The sequence below is a fragment of the Aedes albopictus genome, chromosome 1, assembly GCF_035046485.1.
Source record: "Aedes albopictus strain Foshan chromosome 1, AalbF5, whole genome shotgun sequence".
In the NCBI taxonomy this organism is placed as follows: domain Eukaryota; kingdom Metazoa; phylum Arthropoda; class Insecta; order Diptera; family Culicidae; genus Aedes; species Aedes albopictus.
In genome coordinates this window covers 205,184,466-205,207,109 of record NC_085136.1, presented here as the reverse complement: position 1 = coordinate 205,207,109, position 22,644 = coordinate 205,184,466, and the positions used below count along the sequence as shown (strand labels likewise).

Here is a 22,644-nt window from a genome sequence, read left to right as displayed (position 1 = left end):
ATCGGTGTATACCATAGCTTCCCAACCTTCGTTTCGCGACCCCCCAACCGCTTGCAGGCACGCTTCGATTGTTTTACGAAAAGCGCAGTGACGACAGACTGGGGGGTCGCGAGAGTCAAGGTTGGGAACCGTGGGGTATACGAAAAGAACGTTCGCTCTCTTAACTACCGAGTGGCATTCAGCTGATTGAATCAAAACGCACTCACTGATTCAATTCCCAGTACTGAATGCTTCCACTGAACGCTAAATGAACGTTCCAAAACGAATGCTCTCGCACCCGACTCAGAACGCAAACATTCGTTCAATATTGGTTCGTTCGCCTTCGGCACTCAGATTTGGTAGCGATTCATTCGGCCGCCGTTGCTTGCGTCGCCCGGTGCTCGGCGATTAGAAAGAATGGGCAATGAAAGTGGAAAGATTCTGCTTGGCTGGGGGAGAAGCACACTCGCATCAGATTGTGCATGGATGTGAGTGAGGGATACGCAATATTTTAATGATTTTTTCCCATCCTTGCTCCCCAGATGGACGAACTTCGACGCCCTTCTATAGCATCATCACACCGCAAATCAGATAGTTCAGCAGTAAATAAAATGTAATAAAAAGCGTAATATTGGAGTTTCATTACTCAAAAAATATTACAAACGCAACAGAATCGATAGCAACACGGTACAACTGTATGAGAACTGTATACCATAAGACTTTGGAACTATGTTGCAATATAAAGTAATTATCACACATACTGTTTATTTTATTTCGATTTTATATGTCAACTGAACTAGAACTGTTTGCTTAACTGTGAATTGACCAAAAAATGTACAGTATATTGACCTTCTGGCAAACTGTAAACGAAAAATTTTGTTCGAGAAAATTGGCGATTTTTTATTGTAACATAACTTAACCGCCTATTCCACATACTGTTATTTGCTCGATAACCATTTGCCACATTGTTAAAACCGTTTATGGTACTGTTGATATATTGTTGCTTTGGATGTTATACGGTACTATTGAGATACTGTAATAAACAGTTGTGAACAGTATGATAAACAGTACTAGTACAGTTCATAGTTATGCGGGACACAGTAACATGATGCCCCGACAATTATCGCATACAGCCAGGTAACCCTTTTCGGGTACTTATACTAAGATGCCTTGCATCCAGTTGGCCGGAAATGTCGCGGTTTCCCATATGTTGCAGAATAATTGATGCAGCAATAGTATCTGCACAGGGTCAGCTTTGAGCATCTCAGATGATATGCGATCGACTCTGGTGCTCTGTTCGATTTAATGCTACGGATGGTTGTTTCTATCTTCTGCAGTGATGGAGCTTCGGTGTTGGCACGGGTAATGCGTCGCACCCTTGGTGGATCATACTGAGGTGTTCATGGCGTGGTCGATACTTGAAAATGTTTCCAAAGTGCTCGAACCAGCGTATCAATTGGTCGGCCGGGTCGGTTAATAACTGTCCAGACGTGTCTCTCACGGACATCGTAGCATTCATCTTAGTCCCACTAAGGCGACGTGAATTATCGTAGAAGAGACGGCTGTCGCCGGTGTTTGCGGCTTTCTCACCTTCGTCGGATAGAGAGCCAGCCCACTCGTTTGTTCCGTTTACATGAGCGTTTTACTTCATTCTCCAGAGCCAAGTAGCACTGACGGGTTACGGGTTTGGCTCCTCGTGTTTTCGCTCGCTCATCGCGACTTTGCCGCTAGTTCGCTCCTCTATCTTTCTCCAGGTATCATCTGTTATCCACTGATTTCTGCGGGTGCGGGAGCTCACCCAAAATATTCTCGCCGGTAACGACGAAGGCGTTCTTGATGGCACTCCATTGATCTTCTACGCTCCCACCTTCCGGAATATCCAAATCACGATTCTCCAGCTCTTTGACGGAGGGCCGCAGCGTCTTCCTGTCAGCGTGTGATGAAACGACACCCGATTTTCTCGTCCTGTCGATGGATCCCAGGAATACAGCGCCGGATCTCGCCGATTAGGAGATGATGGTCGGACGCAATGTGAGCGCCCCATGACGTGCTCATAGTTGGAGTTGTCAGAACCAATCTTCGCGTTGAAGTCGCCCATGAAGATTTTGATATTACCTTTTGGAATCATCTCCACGAAAGTATTGAGTCGGCTGTAAAATTACCATTGTCTTGCATATGGGTTGGCGCGTAACATTGGATCATGGCAAGGTTTCAACCCGAACCCGTGTTCTGAATCTGACTGCAATTATCCTCTCATTAATAGGATCCCATTTCATGAATGTAACGTGGGCGTCCGCGCTGAGTAGGAACCCAACTCTACGATGACGAGGAGTGTATTCACCTCGTAGGTCAGAGTATAGCAGAATTTGGCCCGACGTCAACAGTGTTTTTTTTTTATCTGTATAACCGAGATTTTTAGCCCTAGGCTAGTTCATCTCGGGACCCACGCTTTACTTCCCTTCCGAAGGAAGAACTCACATTATGCGAGTTTATCGGGAGTGGGGTTCGATCCCAGGTCTTCGGCGTGATAGTCGAGTGTTTTAAGTCTAACCATCACACCAGGTCCGCTCCACACGTCAACAGTGTTTTGCAAAGTTCAGCCAACGGACTTTGCTCAGTCCGAGGATCTCAAGCTTCATACGGCATGCCTCTTCGGCTAGTTTTGACAGTTTACCCTGCTGGGCTAGGGTTACTATATTCCAAGTTCCAAGTTATTGTCCGTTGTTTCGCGCTAAAAGTCGTTGCCGTTAAATCGTTTCGTAATCTTTCATTTTCGGTTTCTGTAACGGGTTTTGGGTTTCGGGAACAGCAGGTTGTTGGCTTAAGGTGCCCTTTCCAGCATGGTGGAGCTGCCACCTTAGGTATAGCTCACGGTGGAGAAGCATTTCATACTCAGCCGCTGGATACCAGAACAGACGCTGTATGAGTCGCACCTCCTTGGTGAACAGATGCTCGGGACGTACCTCCTCACTCACAGTCTAGCTTTAGTCAGAAGGACAACAGTGCCCAGGTTGCACTACCTAAGCACACAACTCTTAGCTGGCGGTGTTTGCTATCGTCATTGACACGTGGAAGCATGAGGTAGGAACTTGTGAGAGACAGGACTATGTTGGACGCTCCTTGTTGTCTCACCATTTTGCAGCCCATTGTCTTTTAACTTATTTGGAACCAAAAAGATTACTGCTTAGAATGATGGGAATTAGATAATAACCGTAAAAGGAAGAATTACTTGTCTATTTGATTCTAATGGATGTAGAGAAGCAATTGCTGTAACAGATTTGTTTGCAAAGATGATTGAACAACGTAACAATGTAATAATCTTTATATAAAATAAATATATCTAAATGAAATTGATGTCTCGAATTATTAGAAAAAAGTTGCATGTGTAACTTATTATGTCACGAGTCGCCGCAGTTCTGAATTGACTGTACAATCGCGCTTCGAAAAATGTAGGCTTTGAACCGAACTGTGGTAATATTGAGCGGTGTCAAGTGTAGGTACATGTTTAGGGAGCATGGCATTACACGGCATATTTGGTACTTCAAACAATAGTTTACGGTTTACCTCTAGTGCGTTTTCAGTGTTACAACCATTACAGCTCTTGTCGGTCTGTTTGCGGACCAAATCGATGTGGTTCGATTTGGAATTAACCGTGCACATAACTATTTACAACATGAGCGTAAACAATGCTTTGTTGAAGCTAGAGGCAGTCGGATCCCATTAGCAGTTGATTAATTCAAAGTTAAAGTAGGTTGAACACTATTATTATAATGGAAATTGCTACACTCGGAGAACATTGTACACTTACTCTCAGCCAACGCTTTCCGGTTGTTTCAAATACATTACCCCCGATTGTGTGTCACTGCAGAAAATATGCTTGCTCTATTGCGACTCCTAGTAGGTACCTATCACACCATTGATTATGTTTGCACTGGAGAGTGCACGTACAGGATGCAACTGATTTGTAGCCCATGAAGCTGTTGCGTTGAAGTTGCTGTTGTTGTGTCGGCAGCATAAATTAATTACTTCAAAATTTCTATTAAACGAGTAAATTATTCATTAATTAATTTTATAGCCGATGTGTACAGGGAGGCACTGACGGTTTCCGTTCATTATAGATTAGACAACTCCCACATGAAAAAGCGTGATGAATGGTGGTGCATCAATCTGCGTGAGCGATGCTTTTTCTACCTCTCCTGCGATATAAACGCATATAAATTTGTTGCCTGTGAACCGTTCTTGCAACGATTGCAACTAATTAGACACAGGTTTCAATTGATGAACACCTGCGTTGAAATAAGCTTTTTGTCTGTTGGTTTTAGATATTACACGATTGGTTTATTTCTCTGAAGAGAGATTAAGCATTATTGTAAGTCTAATTTATTGCTTCTTAAGTTTACAGAAATAAGTAAACAATTTAATTTGCTCTTAACTTATTATTTAAAAGTTAATTTATTTGTTCGTAACACATAATGTAGATTTCGTATTCACTCATAACTAACCGATGGTAAAAAGTGAACAACAGAAACGTAATCAAGAGAAAACCTCGCATGATTGTGACTAAATAATCGATACAAGAATTGAACCACGTTGTTGTTGTTCAATTGCATTAAGCTTTACCACAACCAATAAAGCCACCGGCAATGAAACCATTTTAATAAAATGCAAATATATGGCACTTCCCGCCAGAAAGCCAACCTTCGAGGCCGACCGGAGCAGTAATCTATAATTTCAATCAGGAAATGATATTTTCCGATAACCGCTGTCCATAGTCGGGCGGCATACCACAGCAAAGTTTTCCACTTAATCTGCACTCTCTTCGACACTTCTGATTACGGCAGGCTGGGCTCGCCAACCGGATGTTGCCATCGAGAAAGTTGTTGCTGCTTCCATAATTTGCCTACATGCTGATGTCTATACATACTACCTATTGAGAGTGTCTATACATAACTCAATAGTGGACAGTCGTCAGCTTCGTCGATATCACCGTGCTCAAGCTACCAATTTCCTTTTATTTGTGTTTAATTATGCATTATTCCATTTAGCTGCAAATCGAATTAGATGGAATCTGAATACATTCATTAGATTCGATAAAGCTTTCGATTGTAGCTCAAGAGCTACAAGATCTCAACCAATTACACAGTTAGATATCTTGACTAACAAGTTTTTCTGGTGAAAATGGTCCAATCGTGGTCGGAAATGTACAGAAATTTTGATGTTGTTTCATTGCAATCGTATAGATTTATGTCAATAAAGTTGTGTAATACCTAGTTATTTATGCGATGATTTTTATCATAAAATTGATTTGGTTTGCATAATGAACTTTATGCAACCTTTTTTCACAATACAACTTATTTCAGTTAGAAAAGTAGATCACTAAGATACTGAAACGTACAGTTGGGGATGTGTTCTGCCAACGGATTGATCGACACCTGAGACATTGAGGAATGAATGATCGAGGGGGAGAAAAAGATGCTTGATCATTAACTGGGCAGTGGGCACCCCCACAGTATTTCGTCCCTTACCGTGTTAATGCGAGCTCTGGCGGGGTGGGCCTCTTTTCCCATGCTACTCGAGGGATTTAATATGAAGACTAACAATAAAACTTAAAATCAAGTAGGAGGTAGTGTTAGTGGCGAGGCTAATCCCTTCGCAAGGAGTGTGTTGGCGAGGTCTCCGCTAAGGAGAAGTGAGAAAGTAGGAGCTTGAAGCTGCGCACGCAGCTCCAGCGTAGGAGCTCTGATCCACTCCTCGGAGCGCCAGCCGGTGGAGACACTGGACGGAGCGTAGTTGTTGAGGGCCATCAACCATAAAAGAGAAGGACTGCTCGCAATGAAGGTGGCTGAACAGCAGCTTGACAAGATCAGCGACTTTGCGTCCACGGAGTCCAACATTAGTAAGGACCTGAAACCGGTTCTGTTGCGACTTCGTAAGTCAATGGATGATGTCAAGCAGGATCACGTGAGGCTCGTGAAGGCTGCAGCAGCGGTGGAATCTTTGAAAGAAAAGATCACGAAGTCTTCCCAGACGGAAGCCTTCGCTTTCGCAGGTAGTCCGAAAGGTGTGGTGGATGCGATTGCTCGTGATAAGTACTCGCAGAAGCGGGTGAGGCAACTGTCAGGTGCGGAGCTATCTGGTGGTCCCCGCAAGGCCAGAAGGATACTAACCCCGAGGGTCGGCAGTAATGTCGGCAAGTCGGACCCCAGTCAGGCGTCCCGGAAAGCTGGGAAGGGTGGACCTGAAAAAGTTGGCCCGTCCCGGATGGAAGAGAACATGGGGTTGTGACTGTTGTTAGGCCCTCAGCAACCACAGAGTAGGGCGAACCAAGGGGAGGACTCCCTTTGGACGAAAGTCGAGTGGAAGAAGACGAGGAAAAAGCGACAAGTCGAGGAATTCAGGGATGCCAAACCGAGAAAGCGTAAAAGAGTAGGTGCCAAGCGAAAGAAAGGCAACGCGCACGTCATCAAGACCTGGCAGTTGAAGTTCTCGGAAATCTTGAAGGCGATGCGAAACGACGCACAGTGGCCGGAAGCCGGACAAAACCTCAAAAATCGACTTCAATATTTTATTTTTCTAATATTTTTTTTTTCCATCATAGATACTTCAACTAAAAAAACCCCAAATTTTCAAGTCATTTGGTCGAAAATTGAGTCTTGTGGATTTTTTCAAAGTTGAAGTTTTATGTGCTACAATATTAGTATTTATTGTCTTTATTTTATGAGCTTCCTTCATGAGTTCGTTGTAAAAGTTAGGAAGACTTGAATAATGTGACAATATTTTTTGTGTTTTTGGGTATGAATAACCATTACATTTCAGGGATTGTTTGGAATTCAATCACAAAATTATTATGTTTTTACAATATGCAAACATATTGACTTTTATGAAATTTTGGAGAAAAACTTCGTATTAAAGAGATCCAGTACTTGTTTAGGAAACATCAGAAAACGACGCCGTATCCCGGATCTGACGTGCAATTTTGTCTAGTTTTTGGCTATATAGGTCAATGTTTGCGCATTTTTGCGCTAAGAGCGAAAAAAATGTTTTTTTTCTATCAGGTCACAATGGAGCCGCATGGTGGTAGAGGAAGTGATATTGTTTAAAGTTTAAATTTTATCTTAGCATAGTTCAAATGATACTAACAATAAGAGACTTTCACCAAGTCAGATGGTCATAAGAGGGGAGGGGGGTGGTGTCTGATAATGTAGTGGCCACAGCTTTAACATTTTTATTATTATTTTTTGTTAATATTATTTTGGGTGCTCCAGTTAAAACAGTAAGCTGGAGAGGAAAAGGAGTGATGACTAAGTATGAATAAGCCTTTATTCTCTTAGACACTACCCACATGTTGCTTCGCCAGATACAACTAACTCTTTTAAGCTTCAAAATAAAAGAAAGACAAAAACAACCGTTAAAAACATGTAAAAATAACTACAAACCATTGCTCATTGATTTTATTAAACTGGTCGTTTCTTCGATTCATCCTTGTAGTATTGGTCAACTACCTTAGAAGCAATCTCTTCACGAACTTCTATCGAAGTTTCAATATATAGTGACAAAAATTCGTCGACATCTACGTGTTTCTTTTCTACACGCACATCGCTACAGTTCAAAGCAACAATCATCTATGAAATATAAAAGAAATTCACTAAACGGCGCTAAACGCTACGTTAAATGTTTTTCTACGTAAACGTCGCGATCACCAAGGCAATCTTTGAATATTTTAATCGCAATTTTATGAAACGAACATTTTACGTTCTTTAGTAAAACCCGTTATATTGTTTTTTTTTTAAACTTGAAGTTTTCTTGTATGTTCGTTAAACACATTTCTACTGAACGACACATAGAGTGATAAAGATTTTGAAAATATTTGCTGGAACTATACTGTTCATAAATATGATTACCGACCTCTGATGATTGTTTATCAAAAACTCCCTTCAATTTTGCGAATTGCCAATTCTTTATAGATAGGGTTGTTTCGGTTGCTTCGACAAGTGATAGCAGGGATCGATGGACCTTACAACCCAAACTCGGAAGAGCATATATGAAGTTGTTGAAACGAGATTGATAAAAATCAATTCAAATTTTACGCAGTTCACTATATTAGAATACTAGCTGTCCCGGCAAACGTCGTACTGCCTGCCTACTGTGTTTTTTGGCATGCAGCTCCATAGGGACGTCCCCGGCGAAGTCATTTGTATGGGAGCCCCCCGTTCCAGAGACCGGAGAGGTCTCACACCAGGCTAAGAACCTTCCCCGGTCCCCAAAATACCCACACACAAAATTTCACACCGATCGGTTCAGTAGTTTCCGAATGCATAGCGGTCAGACAGACAGACAGACAGACAGACAGACAGACAGACAGACAGACAGACAGACAGACAGACAGACAGACAGACAGACAGACAGACAGACAGACAGACAGACAGACAGACAGACAGACAGACAGACAGACAGACAGACAGACAGACAGACAGACAGACAGACAGACAGACAGACAGACAGACAGACAGACAGACAGACAGACAGACAGACAGACAGACAGACAGACAGACAGACAGACAGACAGACAGACAGACAGACAGACAGACAGACAGACAGACAGACAGACAGACAGACAGACAGACAGACAGACAGACAGACAGACAGACAGACAGACAGACAGACAGACAGACAGACAGACAGACAGACAGACAGACAGACAGACAGACAGACAGACAGACAGACAGACAGACAGACAGACAGACAGACAGACAGACAGACAGACAGACAGACAGACAGACAGACAGACAGACAGACAGACAGACAGACAGACAGACAGACAGACAGACAGACAGACAGACAGACAGACAGACAGACAGACAGACAGACAGACAGACAGACAGACAGACAGACAGACAGACAGACAGACAGACAGACAGACAGACAGACAGACAGACAGACAGACAGACAGACAGACAGACAGACAGACAGACAGACAGACAGACAGACAGACAGACAGACAGACAGACAGACAGACAGACAGACAGACAGACAGACAGACAGACAGACAGACAGACAGACAGACAGACAGACAGACAGACAGACAGACAGACAGACAGACAGACAGACAGACAGACAGACAGACAGACAGACAGACAGACAGACAGACAGACAGACAGACAGACAGACAGACAGACAGACAGACAGACAGACAGACAGACAGACAGACAGACAGACAGACAGACAGACAGACAGACAGACAGACAGACAGACAGACAGACAGACAGACAGACAGACAGACAGACAGACAGACAGACAGACAGACAGACAGACAGACAGACAGACAGACAGACAGACAGACAGACAGACAGACAGACAGACAGACAGACAGACAGACAGACAGACAGACAGACAGACAGACAGACAGACAGACAGACAGACAGACAGACAGACAGACAGACAGACAGACAGACAGACAGACAGACAGACAGACAGACAGACAGACAGACAGACAGACAGACAGACAGACAGACAGACAGACAGACAGACAGACAGACAGACAGACAGACAGACAGACAGACAGACAGACAGACAGACAGACAGACAGACAGACAGACAGACAGACAGACAGACAGACAGACAGACAGACAGACAGACAGACAGACAGACAGACAGACAGACAGACAGACAGACAGACAGACAGACAGACAGACAGACAGACAGACAGACAGACAGACAGACAGACAGACAGACAGACAGACAGACAGACAGACAGACAGACAGACAGACAGACAGACAGACAGACAGACAGACAGACAGACAGACAGACAGACAGACAGACAGACAGACAGACAGACAGACAGACAGACAGACAGACAGACAGACAGACAGACAGACAGACAGACAGACAGACAGACAGACAGACAGACAGACAGACAGACAGACAGACAGACAGACAGACAGACAGACAGACAGACAGACAGACAGACAGACAGACAGACAGACAGACAGACAGACAGACAGACAGACAGACAGACAGACGGAAATCCATTTTTATATATAAAGATCTGACCCCATAACGATTGAATTAACACACCTCCGTGCACCCACCGTAAAATTTCACGTGGTTTATGAGCAGTCCCTGAGAATAGACCACGTCTTGTCAGCCAACATTGGTATGTATCTGAATTGATCCATTGAACGAAAACGTAGGTAAACGATTTTTTCTAATGATTTATATAGTTTTGAAGATTTTGGACCACCCTAACAGCAACAAATACACAATTATAGTTTATTTCAATATCAATACATGTTTTAAGAACCCCCAAATTAAAAGGTTAATCAAAACCTACGTTCAGAAAGCACATCGTGATAGCTTATTATCGATTATTGTTACATGCTTTCCATAATCAAAATTTTGAACCACCCTAATATAGATAAATCAAAATATAAGATAAGTTCCATATCACAAATAGATTTAGGGAACTTAAGTCATCATAACCTGTGAATTTTAGCAATTTAGGTTAACATTTGAGGTTTTGTCCGACTTTTGTATGGAGGCCCGCCACTGTGCGACGCCAAGCTTGTGGATCTGGGAGCCGACGTGCGCAGCATCAGACGTACTCGTACGGGCGAGATAATCCTGGAGCTAAGGCGCGATAGGAAGCCGAGGGCGCGACACTGAAGGTGAAAAACCTAGACGAGGTCACCGAAGAGGAATTCCACGGAGTCATGTCAGTCGATCCTGAGCGACCATTTCAAAAATATCTGAAACTTTGCACAGTTTTTCAATTTCATCTAAATCGCCATTTTTCGATATCAAACCTTCATATTCACTCACGACTAACTTTTCAAAAGGGTGTATGCGAAAATAGTTCAAAAATATTCTAAAAGCTGTACAGCAAAAACGGATTGTTCGATTGTTATGAATTTTTCAGCAAAGTTAGATAACTAAATGATGATTCCTTAGAAAATATACACTGTAAAAAATTGCTTTTTTTACTATAAAAAAATATGATCTTTGTCACAAAAACTCAAATATCTCAGAACCCTATCTTTTTACCAACGTCAATTTTTTAGGGAAAATGGCCCATTATATCAGCTATCTACCATAAAATTTTGGTGATGGTAAACTGATTAACAAAAAAGTTATGACATTTCAAACATTTCACAATTTTTACATTTAGTAACAAAAAAAAAATTTTTCTGTGTAAATTATTTCGAGAACTATATTTTGATGCTGATTTTATTGTAAAGGCTACCGCATGAATTAAACAAGTTGTTTTCATGATACTTTTGTTTGATTATTTATAATTACTATAGTATCTATTTGAACCTTACACGCGATCCAGTGTTGTGATCAAAAATATTGAGATTGTCATACTTTTTATTGTACGTGACTGGTGAAAAAATCCCTTGATAGTGTTGAAAAGCTGTTGATCATAAGAAAAATGGAATTAAACTTATTTTGAAGACGAAAGCTGCATAATAAAAGTTTTATATATACGCGTATACGTCTAGTTGATCTGCAAAAAAATACCTCTTAGGGTCGATTTCTTCACCCTGGCTTAGGCGTTAAGCCAGGTTTAACTATATGGGTAAGCCTGGCTTACGGGTTAAGCCGAGGTGAAGAAATCGGCCCTTAGAGAACAGACTTTATGATCGGAAAAATGCGAGTAACTTCAACAACAACAAATGCATGAGAGGTACATACCACAGACAAACAGACAAAACGCCTAGAACAATTTTCGTGAAAATCCATCGCCCAGTTCACACTACCACCACCTGGTGGAAATGTTTCACGAAACACTGCGTTGTGCAATATCGTCATCAGAAGGCGCTAGTGTGAAACGTCAAACGCAAAGAAAAACGATGGGCACTCTTCTGGTTATGAAAGCCACAACCAAGATTCAAAATGATCGTTAAAGGCGTGGTCAATGAAAATTTCGTCAGTGTTACGTTTGTTTGTCTGTATACTAGGGTGGCCCACACTTATATGAAAAACAAAAATTTCGAAAAATGCTAAGTCTTACCTCCTAAATAAGTTGTTTTGGACTCCCAGAAGCTACGTTCAAAATTTGAGTAAAATCGGTTGAGCCTAAGGGGGCGCTCAAAACGCTTGAAGTTTATATGGGAAAACTTGGCCAAATGTATGTAGAAATTTTAAGTTTTCTAATTTTGCCGCTAGGTGGCGCTGTAAGCGTTCAATAATCAAACCCTTTGGTATTATTGTAGGTGACTATATGCCAAACAACTTTGTCGAAGACCGCAAAGTGATCCGACGCCTGTGAAAAAAGTTATACCCTAGGCAAAGTGAGGCAAAGTAGTGAGATTTCATTATTGATATTATTCTTTTACATGTATTGGAAAAACAACAATAAAGTTTATCCTCACTTTACCAAGGGTATAACTTTTTTCACAGAAGTTGGATCACTTTGCGGTCTTCGACAAAGTTGTTTGGCATATAGTCACCTACAATAAGACCAAAGGGTTTGATTATTGAACGCTTACAGCGCCACCTGGCGGCAAAATTCGAAAACATAAAATTTCTGCATACATTTGGCCAAGTTTTCCCATACGTTTGGCCAAGCGTTTTGAGCGCCCCCTTAGGCTCAACCGATTTTGCTCAAATTTTGAACGTAGCTTCTGGGACTCCAAAACAACTGATTTAGAAGGTAAGACTTGGCATTTTTCGAAATTTTTGTTTTTCATATAAGTGTGGGCCACCTTACTGTATACATACCATGAAAATGCTCACGAAAAAGCAAAAAAATACTACCGCTATGGATATTAAAAATTTTATAGTAAATTTTTTCTTCGTCCAAGCAAACAACACCAAACTAGTCAGTTAAAACTAATAAGTGATTTTGTTTATTATAATCTAACGAACAACATGAACAGTCGCTTTCTCAAAGGTCTTCAACTCAACGCTCTCTTGTAGACCGCTTGTGAAAAAAAATGTTCAAAAGAGTTACGAAATCTCATAGATAAACTGAAAGAGACTGGTTATGCCCAAATTGAATACAAATTTACGCATTTGCACGTCCTGCCGTCTAGACTTTGACAAACGAGCCATCTGTATATCATCGGTAAAGCAGGGCGCAGGAAGTTCGAAAACAACAACAACTGAGAAATTGCCAGAAGTGCTAAGTGCAGAGAGTCATGCCACCGTACCATCAGCGACATCTGTTTAAACAATTTAATCACGCCTCTTTTCAAAAATGCTTTGAAATATACTTCAACATTTATACCCATTTCAATATTTTTAACGTTGCAAAACACGCTTTCAACATTCATCTTGAAGAAGAGGGAAAACACTTGTCCTCAAATGTAACAGCAAATTAATCAATAAACGACTAATGCGCGGAGGGCGTGATAAAATCGGAACAGTACTGTACATATAATATACATAATACATAATAAAAACAGATTGTTTTACTCACGCAAGGCCATTAACAATAAAATCAGCATCAAACTGCGCTTTCCGGCCGAAATAATTTACACTAAAAAAAATTATTACTAAATGTGAAAATTGTGGAATGTTAGAATTGTCATAACTTTTTTGTTTATTAGTTTATCATCACCAAATGTTTTATGGTAGATTGCTAATACAATGGACCGTTTTCCCTAAAAAATTACATTGGTAAAAAGATAGGGTTTTGAGATATTTGAGTTTTTGTGACAAAAATGATATTTTTTAATGTTAAAAAAAGTTTTTTTTTCACAGTGTACATTTTCTTAGGAATCACCATTTAGTTATCTAACTTTGCTGAACAATAAAATCTGCATCTAACTGCTATTTCTGATCGAAATAATTTACACAGAAAAAAATATTTACCAAATGTGAAAATTGTGAAATGTTTGAAATGTTATAACTTTTTTGTTTATTAGTTTACCATCACCAAATTTTTATGGTAGATTGCTAATACAATGGACCGTCTTCCCTAAAAAAATTACGTTGGTAAAAAGATAGGGTTTTGAGATATTTGAGTTTTTGTGACAAAAATGATATTTTTTAATGTTAAAAAAGATGTTTTTTCACAGTGTATATTTTCTTAGGAATCACCATTTAGTTATCTAACTTTGCTGAAAAATTTATTGCAATCGAACGAACCATTTTGGCTGTGCAGATTTTTGAATATTTTTGAACCATTTTCACATACACCCTTTTGAAAAGTTAGTCGTGATTCAAAATAAAAATTTGATATCGGAAAATGACGATTTAGATGGAACTTAAAAACTGTGCAAAGTTTCAGTTCAATAGAAAATCATGAATTAAAAAATTTCCTTAATTTTGATGCTGTTGCTTGGAATCGCTCCGAAGTGGAATTGATCGTAACGGCACGCGGCAGCAGTGCGAGGTGCAGGCAACCGTCGAGCCGTCAGGCTACGGAAGGTGCCGACAGGGACATAGGTAGCTTTGGTTCAGCTGCCTGTAGCGGACGTATGAAAGTCCGTTAAAGTAGGGAGGATTGAGCTAGGCTGGTGCGTATGTCACCTGACGTTCCACGAGCCGCCGCAGGTTTGTTTCAGGTGTCTGGAGCCAAGACACAAGTCATGGAACTGCAAATCCCCTGACAGGAGCAAACTATGTGGGAGATGCGGCGCCGAAGGCAATAAAGCACAAGGCTGCACGAGTCCACCCATTTGTCTGATCTGTACCGGGAAATCCGTGAACTACAGGCATCCATCCCAAGCCACAGTGAACAAATCACAGTGCAGGTAACGCAGTTGAACCTGAGCCACTGTGACGCGACTCAGCAACTGCTTTGTCAGGCGGTTTCTGAGTGGGGGACGAATATCGCCATCATAGCAAGACCCATACCGAATACCCGCCGGCAACGGCAATTAGGTCGCGGATGGGTTCAGAAAAATGGCGGCGATATGGACGACGGGTTAATACCCCGTCCAGGAGTTGGTGTCTACTACTTATGAGGGCTTCGTGGTCCCCAAAGTAAACGGGGTCTTCTTCAGTAGCTGTTATGCGCCTTCGCGGTGACCATTCGAGCAGTTCACGCAGATGCTGGACTGTATGACGACCGTGCTAACAGGGCGAGGGCCGGTGGTAATAGCGGGTGACTTAAATGCCTGGGCCGTGAAATGGGGAAGTCATTTCACAAACCAGCGGGGCTAGAGACACTGGCCATCTTAGATGTCGACCTGGCTGATGTCCAAGAGAACCTTTAGTCGGAACGTTGCGGAGTCGGTAATTGACGTTACTTTTGTAGTCCTGGCCTAACATGCAGTTTGGAGAGTAGACTGGAGAGTAGACGTTAGTAACACTCACAGCGATCACTTGGCTACAACAACAGCAGGTAGCGGGTAGAGGAAGAGGCGACTAGCCAAGCCCTCGCTAGAGGAAGACATCATACTTCGACGAAGGGGGATTTAGGGACGCGCTTCGCCGTGAGAGTATTACCTACTTTGTTTACTTTGTTTAAGCGGTGATGAACTAGTAGCGGTGCACTCGCATACATGCGATGCGACCATGCCCTAGAAATGGGAGACCACCGGCTTTCTGGTGAACTCTAGCGATTGCGGACCTGCGCCGCGCCTGTCTACGGGCTAGGCGGTGGATGCAGTGAGCATGAACTGGTATTCGCCACCGCTAAAGTCACGTTGAAGACCGTTGAAGAACCCAAGTAACACACATGGTTACAAAACAGTGACGGCAGCGTATGTAAGGGTTGCACAGAAGTCACTGTGACTTACTGCGCAACTCTTGCATACGCTGCCGTCACTGTATGTTACTTAGGAAAAAAGGGCAAGCAAAAATGCCTACACATCGTCTTGAATGGCTAGTTCAGACGCCATACAAGAGGTGGTCCAAGCGTTTGTAGTCAGCTATGTAGGTCATACTGGTACAACAATAAACATGAATATTGTTTGCGTTAAATATAGCATATGGTACCATGACTGTGATAGTGTGGCACAAATCAAGATGATGGAAATATGAAGTGACAGTTTAGCAGAGTTCCAGAGTTTCCGAAAACTGCGAAAGAGTCCTGTAGGTAACTCGAGGACCGGAAGTGTAGAATGTTGATTGTGGACATTGATTTTCGAATCAGGTTACAGGGTCTGCGGAGGTTTTCAAAGGCATTGCAGTTTCAAAGAATTGTCGATGGGCCATGAAGGCGATATAGGTGTGGTTTCGATAAATTCCGAGGTTCTCAGGTGTGTTACATGTGATCCAAGAGGGTTTAAGGAGGGTGTTGGAGACATTTCAGGAATTCCTGAAACTCCCCTGAAACGACTCTGACCTGAAATGCCTCGAAAAGCCACTGAAACTTCCATATTCCCATCGAAATGCCCTCGAAATCATCATAATCAATTGAAAATGCCCCTGAGACATTCTTCGACGCCTTTAAAAGGCTCTATTAATCCCCTGAAATGCACTTGAAAAACTCTTGTAACGCACCTGCTGTCAAACGTTCATAAAACCTCTCGTAACGCCCTTAAAACGTTCCTGAAACCCCCTGAAACTTTTTGAAATATCTCTAAAATGCAATGAAATGCCTCTGAAACCCTTTGTAACGCGCTTTTAAGGCTCCTGCGATCTCCTGAATCGCCTTTAAAACCCCTTGAAACGTCTCATGAAACATTCAATGCAAAACTCAATGGTGGCTCAGAAGAGGACCAGTGTCAGTCTCGGGGGGAAAACGACAAGTTGTGCCGATGATAGGCATAAAACCCATGACCGAGCATCCGCTTAGGAAGTGAAAATACAGCCCACGGAGAAAAGGTGTTTAACCACCCTAACAGTCATTGGGCTTTTTTGAATTTGTAGTTTGATTTTCATTCTCTAGTATTTATTGAACCACAATGTTACAGTCCAATCAGTCCATGCAATTGACGCAGGGATACTTTGGGTGCGCTACTATATTAAATTGTCTCATTCATGTAGCTGTATATTTAATACCTCAATATTATCATCATTCTTAGTTCATAATGCAAAAATCAATATCGTACGTCTGACCTGAATTGCTGGTATCGTTATTGGAGCAAACCAAGGTGTCCACTTCCCTTGTTCATCCCAAAAACTGTCAATGATAAGTTTATTTATGGCCAACATTAACAGACGTCACAGTTGGATTGTTTTGAGTGCTTCAGCCAAACGGAAAGATAAACAAGCAAATGCATGCGCATTCATCTTGCCCGTACCTAGCAGATCACAAACACACAATGCTGTGTGCATTCTCGTGCCCAGCCAAGTTGAAGGGACGACAAGATTGAAGTTGTATTTCCTTCAAGAGTGTCATCGGTTGTGCTGGGACGGATGATGAGGGATATTAGGTAATGCTTATAAAACAAAGTTAAACGAAGGGGTAATAAAACCCTGCAACACTAAACTCTGAACTGTGAAAGAAAAATTGATAGATTTAATATGATTTAATCTTAAAATGTATAATTTGAATGCAAAATGATCACAAGTAAAACTATTGATGGCTTGATACTCAAGTAAAATTTTAATCTATAAAAATTCAAATAATTTATACATACTATACTGTAAGTAATAGTTTTCGGTGTCGTCCCTCTTTAGGCAAAACTCACTTGGATCCTTTCCTTCGGGAGTCCTTGCAATCAGACTCGAAACCACAAACCGAACTAACCTCAATTTGCACGAATAGACACTAGTGTGGGTCATCGGAAGCGTTTTCTCAGATCAAAGCTTTTTTGATTCCGTTTCGAGTCCTGACTATCTGTGCAAAATTTGAGCACGACCGGTTGCGTCTACACTTTGCGCATTGCAATTGAAATTTGTATGGGATTTTGTATGAGAAAACATACTTTTTTGCATTTTAGCCATAAGTTGAAAAAGTTTGTCTGAAACTTTTTAACCGATACTGTAAATTGATAGCCTAGGATGTTCTGAAGAACTTTGTTGAAGACCGCAAAGCGATCTGATACTTGTGAAAATAGTTATAACCAACGAACCGCATGCATGTGTTTATGTTTTTAGTTCGAGTATCAGGGACACTCTCGAGTCCCTTCGAATCTCGCAGAGGGTTACGGCAAGGTGATGGTCTTTCGTGCTTGCTGTTCAACATTGCTTTGGAGGGTGTAATAAGAAGAGCGGGGATAAACACGAGTGGGACGATTTTCACGAAGTCCGTTCAGCTGCTTGGTTTCGCCGATGATATTGATATTATTGCTCGTAAATTTGAGACGATGGCGGAAACGTACATCCGACTAAAGAGTGAAGCCAGGCGAATCGGATTAGTCATTAATGTGTCGAAAACAAAGTACATGATGGCAAAGGGCTCCAGGGATGAATCACCGCACCCGCCACCCCGAATTCATATCGACGGTGATGAAATCGAGGCGGTTGAAGAATTCGTGTACTTGGGCTCACTGGTGACCGCCGACAACGACACCAGCAGAGAAATTCAGAGGCGCATTGTGGCAGGAAATCGTTCTTACTTTGGACTCCGCAGAACTCTACGATCGAATAAAGTTCGCCGTAACACGAAGTTAACCATCTACAAAACGCTGATTAGACCGGTCGTCCTCTATGGGCACGAAACATGGACCCTACGTGCAGAGGACCAACGCGCCCTTGGAGTTTTCGAACGGAAGGTGTTGCGCACCATCTACGGCGGAGTGCAGATGGAAGACGGGACTTGGAGAAGGCGAATGAACCACGAGCTGCATCAGCTGCTGAGAGAACCAACCATCGTCCATACCGCGAAAATCGGGAGGCTACGGTGGGCGGGTCACGTCATCAGGATGTCGGATAGCAACCCGACTAAAATGGTTCTCGAGAGTCATCCGACCGGTACAAGAAGACGTGGAGCGCAGCGAGCTAGGTGGGTCGACCAAGTGGAGGACGATCTGCGGACCCTACGCAGAGTGCGGAACTGGAGACAAACAGCCATGGACCGAGTGGAATGGAGGCGGCTACTATGTACAGCAGAGGCCACCCCGGCCTTAGCCTGACCGGTAAGGTAAGTATGTTTTAACATGTAAAGGAATAACAATAGCAACAAAATCATGATGTTTTACCAAGCAATGCCAACGCTATAACTTTTTTCATAAGCATCAGATCACTTCGCGGTCTTCAACAAAGTTTTTCAGGACACCCTAGGCTATGTTTTCACTTTAACGGTTACACGGTTTTAGAAAAATTCGGTCTTGTTATGAGAGAAATGCAAAAAAGTGTGTTTTCCCATGTAAAACCCCATACAAACTTCAATCGCGATGCGAAAAACGTAGACATAACCGATCGTGCCCAAATTTTGCACACTTATTTGGGTCCTGAAATGGTATCAAAAAAGCTTTGATCTGATGGGATACCATTGAATTTTTCACTTTTCCATATAAACGATGACCCACTCTAATAGACACCCTTAACAATCAACTGTCTCCGAGGACACTGATACTGTTTGGAAACGTCCCGCTGGCTTTCCACCTGGTCCAGTCCTGCCCATTGCGTTTGAAAATCGAAACAAGTAGCTAGGTAGGTATGGGATAGCAACTCACCTCAACCGTACTGTCTCGGATGTAGATTTCCTGCACGTCGTCGTCGGTGCCTTTGTCGCGCGCACGGTACGTTATCCGGTAGCCGAGGAATTCTCCCAGAATCGTCTCCGGTGGTGGCGGTTTCCACGAAATGTACACCGAGGTGGCGGATGTGTTGTGGGCTATCGTCGTCACTGGCTTGCCGGTGGGTGCTGCATTTGAGGGCGAGTAAAGAAAGAAAATTTTGGAACTGAGTATGACTTCAAAAGATGTCTTCAGTTGTGGTCATTCAATTTTAAGAATAATTTTCCAATCATAGCGAATATCTCCTGAACGCACACGTTAACTTCGGCCGATCAAATATCGGCTTAATACCGATTAATGTAAAAATGATACCATTCGCATACTAAACTTTAAAAACATAAAGAGTAATTCGTAAAATTCTCTAGTAATTTCTTCAAGAGTAAATTCTTTCAGAGATGGTAAGCAAAATCTTTCCTCTTTTCAAAAATATTCCTGTTCGGGAACGAAATAAAAATCATGGATCTTTTCAGCGATTGCTTTAAACTGCAATTAGAGTATATTTAGCTTATAGATTCTTTGAACTTTGTACTATAAAAAGGAGCTTACAAATCCAGTGACTCATTAGTTTTTTATTCCTCGAACAACAGAGGTTAGAATCTGTACTTTGCTAGCTAATAACTGACCACAATTCTCACCTCCATCAAATGTAAGGACTGTTCATTAAAGAAAGTGGACATCTGTTTACCAATAGTTTAGAGTTAAAACTAAACAAAAAATTGTGAACTTTTGCTCAGTGTGTAAAAACATTGTTCACTTTGGCAACACACTCAAAGAAAACGGAAAAAAGTGAGAATTTCGAGCGATATGTCGGATTAGCTTAGCGACTAGAAGATTAATTCTGCACAAATGGTGTTCCAAAAAGTTGTCGTTTCGAGAATTGGCATACTAGTACACTTCCGGGACCGCAATTTTTCAACGCTGAGCAGGAGACAGAAGTTCTGGATAATGTAGGGAACTACAGAACTGAAAAAAAATGGGAAAAAGTTTTTGTTGGGGCAAGCTAATTGTTCATCCGGCTTAAAGAGTTCATCGTATTTCGCAATGGGAACAATCAACGGTGAAAATATCAGAAAGGAATGCGTCAAAAAACGACTTCTACCCGTCTACCGAAAACATACGGATCCTCCATTGTTTTGGCCGAATCTGGCATCCGCTTATTACGCTTCTTCTACACTAGAGATGCTCAAGAAGGAAAAAGTCGATTTTGTCGAAAAATGGCAAAATCCACCAAACTTCCCTGAACTGCGTCCTGTCGAAAGATAATGAACAATAATTAAGCGAGAACTCAAGAAAGATGAGAGAGAAGCCAGCTCTGTTAATTGCTTCAAGAAAATTTGGTCTACGGCACACCAAAAGGTTACGGAGAAAGTTGTGCAGAATCTATTGGGAGGTATCAAGAGAAAAGTCCAAGCGTTCTTTAGAAATGCGAAGTAAATGTTCAAACTCACGTGAATTCGGTCACATATATGTTGATTGTCACTAATAAAAAATTAACTTATGAATTTGTTCGAAAATACATATTTTCTATTGAAAAACAGGTGTCCACTTTCTTTAATGAACAGTCCTTAGACACTCACATAAACAAATTCAATGGAAGAGTAGATAATATCAGAAATTTAGGAAAATAAATTGGTTTGTAGTTCACATGTAGCATATCTGTTTCCACTCTTCTTTAGTTCTGATATTTGCGCAGACATGTCATGGCGAAGGTTGCTATCCGTCACCGAAGACGTCAACAGTAATCACGAAAGGGCTGTCAGTACTAACCCTGTCAACACACGATCGCATATGCTGTTGAATAGGATGCTAAAGTGGAGGCGATATGCGTACACTTTGCACGCAGTTAAATGGAAGCATTTACATATATGGTCTCCACTTTAGCATCATATTCTACATCATATACGACTTCGTGTTGACTGGGAACATTCCCCTCCCCGTAGCACAGCTAAAGCAATTGCTGAAAAGATCCGTGATTTTAATCTTTGTTCCCGAACAAACTTTAAGAAATTCAACTGCAAGATGTCTGAGTCCCGTGATAAGACACCGGTTAACAGCAACGCATTTATGTAGCTGTGTTGCCTGTCAAAGGCCGGACTCCGCTGACAAAATTGTTGCCCGTGATAAGTGTTCCGATTGGTAGCATTACTCCTGTGCCGGCGTAACAAATTTTGTGAAAACCGCAGGAAGCCCTTAACCCAAACCATTTTTTGATGAGGGGTGAAACAACCAGCAACAAGGATGGAAGATACTCCAAGAACAAGCCGTCACATGTGGGATTTGATTTAATACAACTTTGACCATTTTCATCGCCACAGGGAATATTTACCCACGTTGACGAAAAGAACCAAATGGTTTGGCGAATCAAGGCCACTCCATACCGGAGATTTAGTCGTGGTAATCGACGAGACGAAACGGAATGGATGGATACAAGGAATAGTTCTGGAGATCAACCCAGGACGCGACGGAAGGATAAGGCAGGCAGTACTTCAAATCTCAGACGGAGTGTTGGTCTGCGGCCAAGTTGGCAATTTTGGAAGTGCAGTCTCCTATAGTAAGTAAGTAATGATAATTATAAGTGAAGTTCATTGGCCTGACTTTGGAAAACACAAGCTACCATCGGGACAAGTATGTTCCGATATTCGAGGCGACAACGAAGATCCAGCTGTGAAGAGATCGTTCGTTGACAAGCTTGGAATCCGAGAAGCAGATGCTCTGGAAGGTGGCAGCGTAGACGAGCGGTTATCAAGAATGCCTTTATTTTAACCGATTAGTGATCCAACGAACGGCCTTTTGTTTTGTTTTGTCAGCAGCACTGCTGCTGCCGTTGTTGGATGGGGTGGCGGGAGGAATCACCGCCCCCAGAAACAGCAGCAACCAAGGCAGCAGCTACAGTGCTGCTGATAAAACAAAACAAAAAGCCGTTCGTTGGATCACTAATCGGTAATAAATCAATAACTTTTTCCACAAGCATGCAATCGGTTTGCGGTCTACGAAGGAAAGTTTCATAAATGATTTATCTACAAGAAGCGTTGATCGATTTGAATTAAAGAGACAGAGGGCGACCTCTGGGATTTTTTGTTTGAAAGTGCAACTTTTCCCATAGTAAATCCTATGAAAACTTTGAACCGCTTGCGCTAAATTATA

The 22,644-nt window shown here is 42.0% G+C and overlaps 1 protein-coding gene across 1 annotated transcript in view; it reads right to left on the bottom strand.

The window, feature by feature from the left end:
• LOC109431943 (tyrosine-protein phosphatase 99A) overlaps positions 1 to 22,644 on the bottom strand; it is a 586,380-nt gene that overhangs the window by 168,876 nt on the left and 394,860 nt on the right. The window contains exon 6 of the mRNA XM_029856676.2: positions 19,438 to 19,628. Within this exon, the coding sequence (XP_029712536.2) occupies positions 19,438 to 19,628 (191 nt within the window). The remainder of the gene's footprint in view (positions 1 to 19,437; positions 19,629 to 22,644) is intronic.